Source organism: Urocampus carinirostris, chromosome 12, assembly GCF_059441175.1.
Source record: "Urocampus carinirostris isolate Australia breed hairy pipefish chromosome 12, RoL_Ucar_1.0, whole genome shotgun sequence".
Lineage (NCBI taxonomy): Eukaryota > Metazoa > Chordata > Actinopteri > Syngnathiformes > Syngnathidae > Urocampus > Urocampus carinirostris.
The window spans coordinates 34445790-34461775 of NC_142360.1; the positions used below are offsets into that span (position 1 = coordinate 34445790).

The following is a 15986-nucleotide window of genomic DNA, read 5'->3' on the forward strand; positions in this document are numbered from 1 at the left end:
CTAAGCCTAACCTTTAACCCTTACCCTAACCCCAACCCTAACCCTAATTAGGCAAAAAAAAGTTTAAAACCCTAGCTGGAATCCCTAGAAATACTTTCAAACCCTATCACTGAGAATTATGAATAATTTGAATCCATATCTGGAAACCCTAGAAACAATTCAAAACCCCCAAATAAGCCTAATTAATAGTTTGAAACTCTACCTGGAAAACCTAGAAACACTTTAAGACCCTATCAGGAAGTCTGAAGACTAATTTACAACCCTATTTGGAAACCCTAAATTGGTTTTAAAACCCTTCATTAAGCCTAAAAACTAGTTTAAAACCCTACCTGTAAACCCTAGAAACTCTTTAAAACCCATTATTATGCCTAAAAACTAGTTTAAAAGCCATGCTGGAAACCCTAGAAATACTTTAAAATCCTATCATAAAGCCTAAAAACTCATTTAAAACCCTTTCTGAAACCCTAGTAATGCTTTAAAACCTTCATTAAGCCTAAAAACTAGTTTGAAACCTTAGCTAGAAAACCTAAAAACACTTAAAATCCCTATCATGAAGCCTAAGAACTAGTTTGAAACACTATCTGGAAACCCTTGAATCCTATCTGGAAACCTTTTCATATAGATAGCCATATCCCCCTAGTGGGAGGTGGCTAGAGTCTTTTCTGATTCTTTCTGGGAGATTGATACAGAGGAGGGGATTCCCAGCCCCCCCCGCTCAACCCAACGGATGTGTTGGGTCATTAGGTGACCAAATCCCCCAATTCCAACCCCTAATGCCGAGCGCTAAGCAAGGAGGCAATGAGTACCAATGGTGTAAGCCTTTGGTATGGCCCGGCCGAGGCTTGAACCAGCAACCTCCAAGTCTCGGAGCGGGCGCCCTACCCCCAAGGCCACCAAGCTGGTTATAAACCCTTTCATAAAACCTAAAAAATTATCTGAAACCCTAGAAAAGGCCCTTACCCTATCCCTAACTGTAACCCTTACCCTAATCATACTATATACCGTCAATTGTGGACTACAGAGTGCATTTGATAGCCGGTGACTAGTTGCCTAGTAAAATAGGAAGAGGGAAATCTCGGTGGGTCGTCATCTACCGACCTGATGGTGATGATCTGTCCGAAGTCAAGCTCGTAGTTGTTGACCTGCGCGATAAAGATGGCGGCTACGGCCTCGTAGAGGGCCGTCCCATCCATGTTGATTGTGGCGCCCACCGGCAGCACGAAGCGGATGATGCGCCTGTCAATGTGGTTGTTCTCCAGGAGGCACTTGAAGGTGATAGGCAATGTGGCCGAGCTGGACAAGGCGGGAGGGTGAGATCACGGCCTCCACCGGTGGCGCTGCACTCACCTGGAGGATGTTGCCAAGGCGATGAGAAGCGCCTGCAGGATCCCGCGGATGTAGACAACGGGACTCTTCTTGGTGATGAGGAAGTACATTGCAGGTAGGATGAAGAGGCCATGCAGTACCAAGCCCAAGACCACCGTCACCGCGTAGAAGCCCAACTTCTTGCCCATGGCTGAAGGGTCGCTCATCTCCAGGATCTTGCCCGCCACCAGGAACACGATCCCGAAGGGGAAGTACCTGCCGGAATCAGGGGAAATGTCCCATTGTCCAATAGTCCCTTTCGAAGGCCACTCTCTATCTTCTCTACGTTTGAAAGACCATCTTGCTTTTGACTTCCTGAGTTGTGTCGTCATGCGAGGAAAAAAGGCACCCTAGCAAGCCGTATTGGTCTACAAGTTAACCAGTCAAGGTCATAAGTGTTTTCAACCAAGATTTGGTAGTTTTTGTGGCGAATGCCAAGGCTTTATGTCGCAGGTGGATAGTAATGGCATAACAAAGGGCGAGCGGCCAAAAAGGGGCTAACTGTCAAAAATATCACGTGGAGACTTAACGGCAGCTAACCGGGATGACCAATGAAAGGCGGAAGCCTGCGTAGAAAAAAGAGAAGCTGGTCAACCAAAAAAAAATCGCAGGGAGCAGCCTGTCACAAGCCAGAAACGGAGACAGGACCCAGTAGCATTCGTTTACTCAGTTTTATTGATAAAGAGGGAGAGCAGGGCTTACTTCCACGATCCGAGGGTCGACGGACACGGGTAACAGGTGGCGGGAACGCGAAAGTGGCACTTCCGTGTCGAGTGAGGATAATCGTAGACTTGCAGGAATACTAGTCGTTAGCTGGGACGGGAGAGCAAGGGCGGTATCGAGTTCAGAAACAAGGTCGGCAACAGGTATCAGGCAGGAAGCGGGGCAAAACAGGTCAGATGTTGGGATGGCAGAACAGGGCAGATTTGGGTCCAGAAACAGGTCGGCAACGGGTATCAGGCAGAGGAAAACAGGGCAGGATAAATGTCTGAAAGTGTGAGCTTGCCTAGCTGGGAGCATCGGTTCGCAACGATCTGACGGCGTCCTCTTGAAAGCCGGGGGTTTAAAAAGAGTCTCTTAGCCAATCTGCTTTCAGGGCTGTTGGCGTCATTTGGGCAGTCACATGTGCCCTGAATCAGCAATCATGACACAGCCAGGCTAATCAGGAACCATCTATGAAATATGGCTACGGTAGCAAACACTAAACCAGCCAGGAATAAACCAAGGGACACAGCAAAATCAATGTTAACACCAGGCATGCAACACGCTGTGTCCAACTAACGAGCACCAACCAGGATCAAACAAAACAGGAACGGCAGGTAATGGGAAACTATCCGGAAAATACTATCCCAACTGCGACACATTGCATAAACACCAGCTAAAAGCCACAATCACCTCCCTTAGAGGAGAAGAAACACAAGGAGTGCACGCTGTAAAGTGACAAGTAAACTTACCAAACTCAGCTTTTGGGGGTTGAAGGATTTTATACAATTTACTATAAAGGATTTTATACGATAAAATACAAGTTTCATTTATCGAGTGCAATGAAGATTTTCACTGAGTGGGCTTCAGGTCACGCCGTTCCAAATGCGGAATGTTTTGGCTGGGGAATTTTGATAACATAACTCTGAGGAAGGACGTCAGGCATTGTTTTGATAAACGCTCGGTGTTGTTTTGAGTTTCTCTAGACATCGAAGCGAGGGGGTGGACCTCACGTGGGGGCTTTCATGGGCACGCCCATAGGAGGAGCCGGCACAACAGCTTGCGGAAAAAACATGGGGAGAGGAAAGAAGGCAGAAGATTGAGAGAGGAGGCTTGGCGGAGACTCGAGCGACACTTATTCGGCTAATTCGTCCATAAATACGATGGAGTCCACTTAGCTAAAATATTTTTAAAAATTAAATCTGCCCCCGTGTGGAAATTCCGGTCTCTTGTCCATATTTTCCCATCAAGAAACGAGCGCGCATTGTTAGGAGAATGCAGGTTGTGTTTGGTTAATGGAGTCAGATAACTCATTCGAACAATTTGGTAAACAATGCATTTATAATATTAAATTCCCAGCAGGGTTGAAGCACGCAACTCTGATAAACCAGGCACAAGGCCCCCAGCGACAGAGTAAGCAAAGTTTCAATTCTACCAAGCAGAAAAACCTGGGAATTGTACTTGATTTTCAACATAGATTTGACAACTATGTTAAAAAAATTGCAGCTGCCAAAGAAAACGTGCGTACATTTTAGACTGATCAGAGATTACCTGCCTTTCCATGCTGCACACACTTTCATGCACTGCATGATCTTCTCACACATAAACTATTGCATCTGCTCCCGGTCACAGGCCGCGGTCACGGTTACTACAATAAAGCCACTACAAATGATTTACAATAGAGAGGTTAAAATTCTTGATAAGAAGTCCATTCATTGTGTGAGTTTGGAGAACCTAAAATATTTTGAGAACATAAATGTGCACAGTTGAAGCTTATTTATAAAAGCTTGCATCAACAGGCACCTCAGGTTCTTAGAGAGAGCATAGTTCCCTTCAGGGCTGTGGGCTCCAGAACCAGAGGAGCTTAGAGCGGGAACTGTCAAGTCCCGAGGCGGAAAACTACTTATGGACAATCAGCTTTTACTGTACATGGAGCTAAAGCGTGGAATTATTTACCCACTGAACTAAAGGAAGAGTCAAACTGTGGCCTTTTTAAACATAAACTTTTTAATCATAGGTCAGATACGTGACCACCTGTAGCCTCTGCAATTGTCCTATTTTATAATATTGTGTTTTTATGTATGTTTTTGTTCTGTAAAAGCCCTTCTGGGGACAGACATTGAGAATTAGCCTTGGCTAAAATGTTATAGTATGTGACATGAGTTTATGGAGCATAGTTTTCCCTTTTAAAATAAACAAAACATAAATGGGCAATATGTAATCGCTGTACACTACAATCTCGGATTGTTTTGGAACTGCCTCACATGTTGTGTTAACAGGATTCGCCAGTTTAAAAGTGTGTTCCTCTATTGACATCACATTTCAAAACAAGGTAGATGGAACAACTTTCAGACTTAATTTCTCAAGTCCCCCGGGGAGTATTTTGCAACACATTCGCATAATTGTGGGGAGGAACCCTACATGATCTGTGCCTAATAGAAAAAAAGATCTTTGGAAATACCTTTAAACCTTCCTCTATGACTGATTAATCCAAATGAAAATCCGAACTCACCAAATGACAATGGCTACAATTTTAAGCACAGCCTCGTTCAGACTCTGGCAGAAGTTGACCAGGGCGCTGCCGTTGGGACCCATCCGGCCTAGCATGATGCCTGCAAGTAGACGGCAACACATTGCAGACGTTTGCATATGTTTGCAGCCAATAAGAGAAAGACAGGAGTGCTACCCATGGTGGCAGAAAAAATGACAATGCCCAGGACGTTCATGCCATCGCTGGTGCCCTCCTTGGTCTTGACCAGCACATCGGGGGGCGGCGTCAGGTCCAGGGAGAAACTCTGGACATCGCTCCCGTTGTCGTCTCGGATTCCGTAGATGAGCGGTCGCCGGGTGACAGATTGGGCCAACATCTCCGCCTTGTTCTGGACCGTGTACTGGCTGCTGGTTCGGTACTGACCAAAAGCAAATGACAATCTCACGTGGTTGAGATTTTCCAGAAGAGTATGAAGGACAAGATGGTGGATGAGATAAACCAATGACAGGAAAATCAATCAACTGGACAATGGACAAGAGTCTGGACAGTTTGCCAATGACAGTTGTGGACCAGATTACTGACATAACCAAAGCAGGACGATGGTTTGTGAAGATGATGACAATAAGGAGAAGTTAGACGATGTGAACCAACGGCATTCAGTCAACAGGAAAGATGATCATTTGGACAGGATCTGGAAAGTTTGCCAAAGACGATTGTGGACCTAAAGACAAGACTGGTGTTTGGTGAAGAAGGTGGACATAGCCAGATGTTTGACAATGTGAATCGATTACATTCAGTCAAGGGACAAAAAAACAATAAACTGGACGGCTGGACAAGATACTGGACGGTCTGCCAAAGACGTTTGTAGGAGCTGATGTCTGACAAAATGGAAGGCGTGAAGTTGATTGGTGAAGATGGTTGCCAAGACGGATGGACAAGATGCTGGACGGTTTCCAAAAGACAATTGTGGACCAGGTGGTTGACAAAACTGAAGACATGATGGTGTTTGGTTAAGAGGGACAACGACCAGATGGTGGACAATGTGAACCAATAATATTCAGTCAACAGGAAAGATGATCAGTTGGACAAAATGCTGGATGGTTTGCCAAAGATGATTGTGGACCTGATGGTTGAGAAACTGAAGACAGGACGGAGGTTGGTGAAGATGATGGACAATGTGGCTCTCAAGAAGTCTGTTTATGTTGTCACCTGTTGGAAGGTCGCCTGCACCAGATTGGCAGGGAACATGTTTCTGCAGGACAGAATCTATTGGTTAGAAACTCAAATATGATTCGATGAAAAGAAAACGCGAGGACTTAAGAAGGACATTGTTTTTGTAAGACACACAAATAAAGCTAGCAGATGACAAAAAATAATGGGATGAAGAACAAGAGTCCCTTAATGGAACTCCCTAGGTCTTAGAAGTTGACTTGAAAACACAACAAAAGTCTCACCGAATGAGGTCCAGCAGAGCATCAGCCGAGCTCATGATTGGCTTGCCGCTGTCCTCAGAATCCTCTTTTTGGGCAGCAATGCCCGGGTGGATGACGGAAACCATGACGATGCCCACAATGACAGCCACGAAGGTGGTCCACAAATAGTAAGACACGGTGATCAGGCCCAGACGGCTGGAGCACTTGGCGTCCAACGCTGCCAGACCTGACATCAAACTGTCCGGAACCAAAGTCAGGGTCGCAAAAATATGGAACGGGGGTCAAATCTGGCCTGAAGGCCACACAGAGTCAACATGATTGTGAAAAAGAATAGAAGTGTATCTATCAATCTATCTATCAGGCCATCAAATGTTTCCAACCGGTCTCGAACCGGGGTCCTAACTGCCTCTAGAGCACAGGTGTCAAACAGGCGGCCCGCGGGCCAGATCAGGCCCGCTAAGGGATTGAATCCGGCCCGTGAGACAACACTCAGAGAAGCGCAAGAGAATAACAAGCTGCAGGTTGAAATATGTCAACTTGATGTTGCCAAAGCCAGGTGCCTCGAACAAAGACACTGTATTTCTTTTTTTTTCTCTCTCTCTCTCTGTCTGTCTCTCTCTTTTCCACCCCTTTTCTCCCACTCTCTGTCTCTGTCTCTTTCACTCTCTGTGTCTTTTTTAACTTCTTTTGCTCTAACTTCCTTTTTTGTCTCTTTTCTCTTCCTCTCTTCTTACCCTTCGCGCTTTCTTTTCTCTTTCTTCTCCTTCTGTCTTTCTATATCTCTGGATTTCTTTCTTCCTCTCGCTTTCTTTTTCCCCTATCTCACGACTTTTTCTCTCCATTGTTTCTCACGCTCTCTCCCCCTCTCTCTCTTTCTTTCTCCTTTTCCCTCCCTCTTTCTCTTATTTCTTTATCTCTCTTTTTCTTTCTCTTTAATTTACTAGTCTGGCCCCCGACAGAACGTTTGTTCTATCGTGTGGCCCCCGAGTTAAAATGAGTTTGACACGCCTGCTCTAGAGAACAGCAGACTTTGACTGGATATGTACCCCCCTTGTATTTTATTTTGACACAAATGAAGGTCACAAAAGGCAGCTTGAAAGCAGGATGGTGGGGAAATGCAACCTGAAAATATCAAATCGAAATGACTAGAACACCTTCGTGTGTGAACTACCGCTCCTTGTCAGCAACCTCAAAGCATTGAGTAAAAATACTGTTAAGGTAGCAAGCAGGGTTGTGCAGGGTTACTTTAACTTGATTACTTTCAATGACTTTTGGATTACTTTAATACCAAATATGCTAATAAAAGACAAGAGAAATTAAATATGAATAAAATTACTAAATTTTGTGCAGGCTTGGGGAGTAACGGAATACATGGAACGGCAAAAATGATGTTGGCAAGCTGTTTGGATTTATTTTAATTTTGTTTCTGTCGCGTTTTATGTTAGTTTTGCCGGAGATCAAAGAGATCAAAGCCAGGAGAGAAAGCTTACCACGTGTTGTGAGTCATAATTTTATTCATATTTAGTTTCTTTTGTCTTTTATTAGCATATTTGGTAATGGAGTAATCCAAAAGTAATTGAAAGTAATCAAGTTAAAGTAACCCTACCCAACCCTGGTAGTAAGTTGGTTACATTCTACCTTTTTGTGACAGCAACTTGTATACGTCAAATAAAAATGACAGCACGATCTTCACACTTCTTCGTGTGTGAGCTAGTGCTCCATGTTGCGACTTCAAAACTTGAGGTAGAAATGCCGGAATGGCCTTCCCGCTCCCTTTGCGTGTGGGCTACTGCTCTGTCTAGGAAACGTGAAGGCATCAAGCTGACCTCATTCTACCTTCGTGTGTGAGCAAATGCTCCTCGTCGGTGATCTAAGGGTAGCAAGTTGGTGGCATTCGGCCTTCACACTTCACACTGCCTTTGCATACCTGTCAACCTCCATGCCCGTACAAACTGTCGTATTTTCCCTTACAAAATACAAAATAATCTTACAATATATTTTTTTTTTCTCAGAATGATGCATGATGGGAAATCCCCAGGTGGCAGACGCATGCGCACAGTAGCATCAAACCGCTTGCTTCGTTTGCAACGAAAAAAACGATACTGTCACAAGCCAGAAATGGAGACAGGACCCAGTAGCGTTCGTTTACTCAGTTTTATTGATAAAAATGGAGAGCAGGGCTTGCTTCCACGATCTGATCGACGGACAAGGGTAGCAGGTGGCGGGAAACGCGGAAGTGGCACTTCCGTGTCGAGCCAGGATAATCGTAGACTGCAGAGATACTGGTTACAAGCCGGGACGGGAGAGCAAGGGCGGTTTCGAGTTCAGAAAAGAGGCCAGCAACAGGTATCAGGCAGGAAACAGGGCAAAACAGATTAGTGGTCGGGATGGCAGATCAGGGCAGAAACGGGGCAGAACAGGTCCAGAAACAGGTCGGCAACAGGTAATCAGGCAGGAGAAAACAGAGCAGGAGATTGTCGGACGGAATGAGCTTGCCTAGCTGGAAGCAAAGGTTCGCAACGATCTGACACTGGTAACAGGGAGCTGGGGGGTTTGAAAAGTGGCAGGGAGCCAATCAGCGACCAGGGCTGTTGGCAGCAGTAATCATGACAGACACCGAGATAGAGCCTACCGCGGCGAACTGGTTCGACTTGATTGATTTGCCGTTTCGTGATAGTCGGTGTATACCGGATGGTACCCATAATTGACAAATTTGCGTTTTTTCGGTACAGATTTTCTTGTACATCGTACACGTCTTGAAATGCATAATAAACGTACTTTGTACGGAAAAAACGTACAGGTTGACAGGTATGCCTTTGTGTAGAACTTGAAAACATTGAATGAAAATTAGGGGATGACCTTTACGCTGCCTTAGTGCGTGGGCTACTTCTTTATGTCGGCAACTTCAAAACATGAGTTGGTAATGACAAGAATGCCTTCAAGCTGCCTTCGTGCGTGAGCTAATGCTCCATGTCGGTGTTGTAAAGGCACGTGAAGGCTATTCTGCCTTCACGCTGCCTTAGTGTGTGAGCTACTGTCCTGGACTGGACTGCCAACACAGAAGCTCTATGTAGGAAAGGGCAAAGCCGACTTTACTTCCTCAGAAGGATGGTGTCCTTCAACATCTGCAAAAAGCTCCTGCAAATGTTCTATGAGACTGTTGTGGCAAGCGCCCTCTTCTATGCGGCAGCGTGTTGGGGAGGCAGCGCCAAGAAGAAGGATGCCTCTTGTCTTAATAAACTGGTGAAGAAAGCGAACTCTGTTGTGGGCACAGAGCTGGACAGCCTGACAACTGTAGCTGAGTGACGGGCACTGAAAAAGCTGCGGTCAATCATGGACAATTCATCACATCCACTACACAGCATCATCTCCAAACGGAAGAGCAGTTTCAGCGACAAACTACTGTCACAGTCTTGCTCCACGGACAGACTGAGGAGATCATTTCTTCCTCATGCCATGAGGCTCTTTAACTCCACCCGGGGGAGTAAAAGCCCACATTAAACCACACCACCACGTTTGCATATTACCCTATTTTTATTACAGTGTGTATTTTATGTAGCACTATCTATCTATCTATCTATCTATCTATCTATCTATCTATCTATCTATCTATCTATCTATCTATCTATCTATCTATCTATCTATCTATCTATCTATCTATCTATCTATCTATCTATCTATCTATCTATCTATCTATCTATCTATCTATCTATGTTGACAACGTGAAGGCAGCTTTACAGTGTGTGGTGTAAATGTCACTTTTTAATCTTGTTTCCGCCCTTGCACAGAACAGAGTTTGAGCACCTGGACACCACCAAAGGCAGGATAAGCATCTTCAGCATCCTCATCAGCAACTCGCCAGGAAACTGGAAATATTTCACTTCCTGTAGGAAGGAGAGAATAGATGAAAAGCAAAATCCTCCTTTTCTTTTTCATCTGGCAAACAAGTTTATTTTTTGTCGCAATGCTGACATGTGAGTTATCTGCCCTTGTGCTATCTAAGGAATGGGTTTGGTGGCAATACGAGGGGAGAAATGGGGGGGATGATGAATGGTCAGTGGGGGGGCAGGAGGCATAATGGACGTGCGGTAAAGAGCTTTTCTGCTGGCTATTAAGCAGCCTCGGCTTACTTTTGCTGCGAGACGGCCGGTGGGATAAGCGGCTGGCCAAAACACGCACACGGTTTCCGATGGTACGGGAAAAAAATATGCATACTGAATATATATATATATATATATATATATATATATATATATATATATATATATATATATATATATATATATATATATATATATATATGAGTTTGTCTGATGTGTCATAGGAAATTGCTCAATTTTATCTTTGCAAGAGAAGAGGACAAAAATATAATGAAATTCGGGGAAAAATGTAAAAAATAAATTAAAATCCTAAAGACCAGCAAAATTATGAATCAAAATAAATAGGTTCTATACGATCCTGAGCCACAAATGTTAAAAAGAACTCTGTACAGTCAAATTAGACCAAAAAAAATAAAAATAATAACAACTGGATAACAACCCTTACGATATCAGACTGTTTGTAACATCCTACATGCCGACATTTCTTGTGTAAATTTTGTGTAAATTATAACTATAATCTTATCCTCCTTGTTTCATAACCTTATCTTCTCTGTTCCTTTATCTTCTTGGGTTTTTTACCTCACTGTGAAAGAGTGAAACTGGAGTGTCATGCCCAATTTCGTTGTCACAATATGTTAACCCATTTTGTAACAATGACAATAAAGGTATATTCTATTCTATTCTATTCTATTGTATTGTATTCTATTCTATTCTATGGATGAAACCCGGTGCTTGAAATTAAATTGTAATCATTTTCGACAGACGCTGTGGTTTGAGATTTTTTTTAAACGAAACAAGTGAGCTTTGGCTCAATGAGGTTGAGAAACAGTCATTGATCAAAAAATGCAAATTTCCTTTTTTTATACCGTAGTTCAACAACCATACAAAAATCTACATTTATTCCTGTATTCTTAAACACAGGGTTGGGTAGGGTTACTTTAACTTGATTACTTTCAATTACTTTTGGATTACTCCAATACCAAATATGCTAATTAAAGACAAAAGAAACTAAATATGAATAAAATTACTACATTTTGTGCAGGCTTGGGGAATACATGGAACGGCAAAAATGATGTTGGCAAGCTGTTTGGATTTATTTTCATTTTGTTTCTGTCGCATTTTATGTTCGTTTTGCCGGAGATCAAAGAGATCAAAGCCAGGAGAGAAAGCTTACCACGTTTTGTGAGTCATAATTTTATTCATATTTAGATTATTTTGTCTTTTATTAGCATATTTGGTATTGGAGTAATCCAAAAGTAACTGAAAGTAATCCAGTTAAAGTAACCCTACCCAACCCTGGTTAAACAGACGCCTACGCATCTTTCTGTAAAAGGGCTCTCCAACATGATACCCTCAGGCCCCGAGTAGCCCTCTAAAGACAGCTATGGATCATTTAGTCATCTACTCATTTAAAAACATACATAATTTGAATATATAAATTAACGAAACAAACTCCTTACTGGACAAAGTGCCTTTAATATGTCAGTAAAGCAAAGGATGCAATGTCATCACTACAAAGTTTGTTTTTCAACAAAAATGTGAAAGACACAAGTGATGCAACGCATATTTTAAAATGCCATACCCAGAATCTCGGAACAAAATCGTTTTTCCATAGAGTTTTGGATCTTGTATCAGTATTATCATGCGCCATAACCTGTCAATGTCCAGGTCCGGCTCATATCTGAACAGCGGGATGACTTTTTACGCCGAAAAAAAACACATTGATGAGATGATGAAGGTGTTGTATCTGAGTCAGATCAGTGGGCTCCTCCTGCTACTGCTAACCATTGAATCCAGTACTGTTTCAAGTTGGAGAGTAAACCCCTACCAAAAATAAGTGGGACGGGCGCTTAAGGATTTTATACATTTTACTATAAAGGATTTTATACGATTAAATACAAGTTACATTTATCGAGTTTTCACCGAGTAGGCTTAAGTTCAATGACGGGTCACGCTGATCCGAATGCGGAATGTTTTGACTAGTTCTGTTGATAACAGGACTCTGACGCAGGACGGCAGGCATTGTTTGGAGAAGTTGTTTTGAGTTTTTCCAGACATTGAAGCGAGGTGGTGGAGCTGTGGAGCCCACGTGGGGGCTTTCCTGGCACGCCCATGGGAGGAGCCGGCACGCCAGCTTGCAGAAAAACCGTGGGCCGAGAAGAGAAGGCGGGAGATCGAGAGAGGAGGCTTGACAGAGACTCGAGCGACACTACTTCGGCTAATTCGGCCATATTGGATGGAGTTCACTTCGTTAAATTGTTTAAGAAATCAAATCTGCCCCCGTGTGGAAATGCTGGTCTCTTGTCCATCTTTTCCATCAAGAAACGAGCGCGCATAGTTAGGTGAATGTAGGTTGTGTTCAGTTAATAGAGTCAGATAACTAATTCGAACAATTTGGTAAACGGTACATTTTAATAATTAAAACCTAACAGCGCCTCCAGGCTGTACAGGTACTTGTCCAAAACACACCACAAGAAGTGATGCCCAGGAGACTAGTGTTTAATGGATCCATGAACTGTTTGTTAGAAAGAGTGAAACAAAATTCGATACCAATTTTTAATAAAATAAAAATTAAGAGCGCACGTTATCCACAAATAAACAGTTAGTTTTTTTTTCTTTTTTTTTGGTTTATGCTGCAGGCCACTAAAAGTTGTAGAGCCACAAATGGCCTCCGATTCCTATTTTGGATACACCAGTGTTACCTAAATTGTAATAAATTTGATATTTATAACGTCACCTGCTCGGAGAGGCGCCGGGTCCTCAGAAAAAATCCCAGCAGGCATCCGACAACAACAGCCAGCACAGACATGATGAGGAGGCCGTTTTGCTTGCAGACGTTCTTGACCCGCAACCAAACGGCCTCCAGGGCCACCGCCATGGTGGAGGCCGCCACCCTCCCCCTGACCTCCCTCAGCACGCCATTCCAAGGGGATGCGAATGCCGACTTTTTGCTGGTGACTTCCTCCGCTTCTACGGCATCCGCCTCGCTATCCTACCGGACCAGTTTTGCTCTAAAGCGCCACTGAAAGGGGGGTAGGTCGTCAGCCAGCATAGACTAATGGGTGAGCGGCGGCATCAAAGGCCCGCCCCTTCGCCTCGCACCCCTCCTCCCCTGCCCCTCTCCTCATCTGCCATCCCCCTCCTCCCCCTAGGCCAGTCCTTGCATGGACAGCTGGCAATCGCGTTGGCGCCGGTTGGCACATCCAATCCTGTTAGGCAGCTTCTGTAGTCAACGCTCTGGAGACGGATTAACGCGGCCTGGCACAAAAATAAGTGAATGAACGAATAATAAAAATATATTCAATTTAAAAAAAGAAAGAAAATAATCATAATAAAGATAAATATATGTAGATTAAAGGAATCTTGTGTATGATTTAGCACCACCTGGTGGTAAAATAAACTTAATTTGAAAAAATAAAAGCATACATCCATCTATTATCTGCACCGCTTATCCTCAGTAGGGTCGCGGGGGTGCTGGAGCCCATCTCAGCTGTTTTCGGGCAGTGAACTAAAGCAATATTGTTTAAAGAACAGGCAAAAATATATGAGCTATATTGAAACATTTTTTTAAATACTTGGCGGTCGAGAAATTAGCATTTATTTGACCTAAGATGATCCTCATCGAGAGGGAGCTGACATGATTAGCAGCCACCGCTACCCTTAAAATCTGTCTTTTCAAAATTATTTTCTTTCTCATCTCATTATCTCATATCATTAGCTGCACCGCTTATCCTCAGTAGGGTCGCGGGGGTGCTGGAGCCCATCCCAGCAATCATCGGGCAGTGGGCAGGGGACACCCTGAACTGGTTGCCAGCCAATCGCAGGGCACACAGGGACAGACAACTCACTCGCTCATTCACACCTAGGGACAATTTGGACCGGCCAATTCACCTGAAATGCATGTTTTTGGAATGTGGGAGGAAACCGGAGTGCCCGGAGGAACCCCACGCAAGCACGGGAGAACATACAAACTCCGCACAGGAAGTCTGGAGCTGGATTTGAACCCACGCAGGAGGTTCCCAAGACATGAACTGTGCCGCACATGCGCGAACCACTGCGCCGCCGTGCTGCCCTATTTTCTTCCTTTCTAAGATAATTTCAATTATTTCTTTTTTTTACAAAAAAAAAGAAAAAAAAACAGATTGTTCCAGTGTAAGATAATTTTTGCTCTTTTAAAGTATTATTTTTGCTATTTCTCCCTTTTCTCGTCTTTTTCATATATTCCTTTTGTTTCTTTTGTTTTTTTCCCTTTTTATTCTTCTTTCACTTTTTTTTCCTGGCGTTTTCTAATTTATTTTCTTTTATACCTTTTCCTTGTTTCTACTTTCTTCCGTTTTCCTCCTTCGCTCTAAAAATGCTGGTCTACTAGTGATCCCAAGAGCCAAGAAGAGATCCGCAGGTTCGAGAGCGGTGCTATGGAATGCTCTTCCCCCTGAGATTCGATCTGCAACCCCAGTGAAAATGTTTAAATCTAAACTTAAAACACACTTCTTTTCTATAGCACAGGGGTAGGGAACCTATGGCTCGGGAGCCATATATGGCTCTTTTCATGAGTACATATGGCTCCGAAATAAAATGGAACTATTGCACATCTCTCTGTGACGTTCCAAAGTCAAGTGATTTCATCCCGATTTTGGTCCATATAAAACTGAAGCAACTTCATGCAGAAATTCTATAAGAAACCATTTAAACTGATAAATAAAAACGCTGGCAAATGACTTTGATTGGGTGAGCAGTACAGGTGGGTGGATCCCTGCACACAGCGCAAGGCACTTCCTTCTCTCTCTCTCGCTCAGTGCAGTCTACATCAAAAGTGAATATGACGATATGCTTATCGTTTGCAGTAATTTGTGACATTTTTACAAAAAGAACTTTGCATGCACATTGTTTTGAACCGTTATTAAGGACAAATTTCATTGCCTCAACACTCTTAACTGAAGGTTGAAGACAAATTGTAAATGGCATATTTGCATTGATTTGGGACACAGGATTTGGCATTATTATCATTTCATACATGTGATTAAATTATCAAATGACACAGTGAAATAAAATGTGCTGAAGAATTAGCTTTTGTCTAGAGAGTGTGTTTGGCTGTTTTTTCAATTTTGATTGAAAATATATGATGTGGCTCTCTCAATTTCTTTTAAAAACATTTTTTGCTTTTATGGCTCTTAGAGTCAAAACGGTTCCTGACCCCTGGAATAATTTATATTTTATGTTGACAATATCTGTGTATTATTTGCCCTCATGTAGGTTTTAGATCATAGTATGGTGTAATAATAGTCTGCAGTTTGGAATAATCTGTGGTCTGTGCAGCCCTTTGAGACTCTTTGTGATTAAGGGCTATACAAATAAACATCACTTGACTTGGCTCGTTTATTAATATAACTTGGACGAGTTTTTCTAAGCACTACGTTATAATTATTCTTTGCCTATTCATCCTGATAGTCTTTCATCTTTGTGGTCTTGAAAGTCTTTATAATACATGTTTTACCCTGGAGTGTCATGTCTAATCTCGTTGCATACACTGTTTCACAAAGCTGGTATAAATGATAATAAAGACAATTGTAATTCTAAATTATTCTAAATCTAATTCTAATCACTCAACTAATTCCACTCAATTCTGGATTACATTGAATTCCAAATTTTGTTGCCTGATATATGAACCAAGTCTCATAGTAATCTTGAAGTAAGTCTTTGAAAATTACAAAGAGTGCAACAATAAGAAATATCGGCCTTTGATGAGAATTTCCTATGAAATTTTTGAGCAAGTGTCCATCTCTACGTCATCCATGACGAAAATCTTATCAATAATGGTGGTGATTTTGTTGACACTCGACAGAGAAACAAAATAATGCATGAGGCAAATATTCTTTTATTTTCCCTTCACTGCTA

At 42.8% G+C, this 15986-nt stretch overlaps 1 protein-coding gene across 2 annotated transcripts in view; it reads right to left on the minus strand.

Annotated features, from left to right (window-relative positions):
* The window catches only part of LOC148355687 (excitatory amino acid transporter 5-like), a 24057-nt gene extending 10905 nt beyond the window's left edge, over positions 1-13152 (minus strand). Inside the window, exons 1-8 of one of the 2 annotated variants that reach the window (XM_088350042.1) lie at positions 12829-13152; positions 9796-9875; positions 6013-6228; positions 5768-5810; positions 4754-4976; positions 4580-4679; positions 1348-1581; positions 1099-1293 (exon numbers count right to left, since the gene is read on the minus strand). In XM_088350042.1, coding sequence (XP_088206168.1) covers positions 1099-1293; positions 1348-1581; positions 4580-4679; positions 4754-4976; positions 5768-5810; positions 6013-6228; positions 9796-9875; positions 12829-12969 — 1232 coding nt within the window. In that variant the 5' untranslated portion in view covers positions 12970-13152. Of the gene's footprint in view, positions 1-1098; positions 1294-1347; positions 1582-4579; positions 4680-4753; positions 4977-5767; positions 5811-6012; positions 6229-9795; positions 9876-12828 lie in introns of those variants that run through there. The other variant, XM_088350043.1, reaches the window with a different exon arrangement.
* Between the last annotated feature and the right edge of the window lie 2834 nt (positions 13153-15986).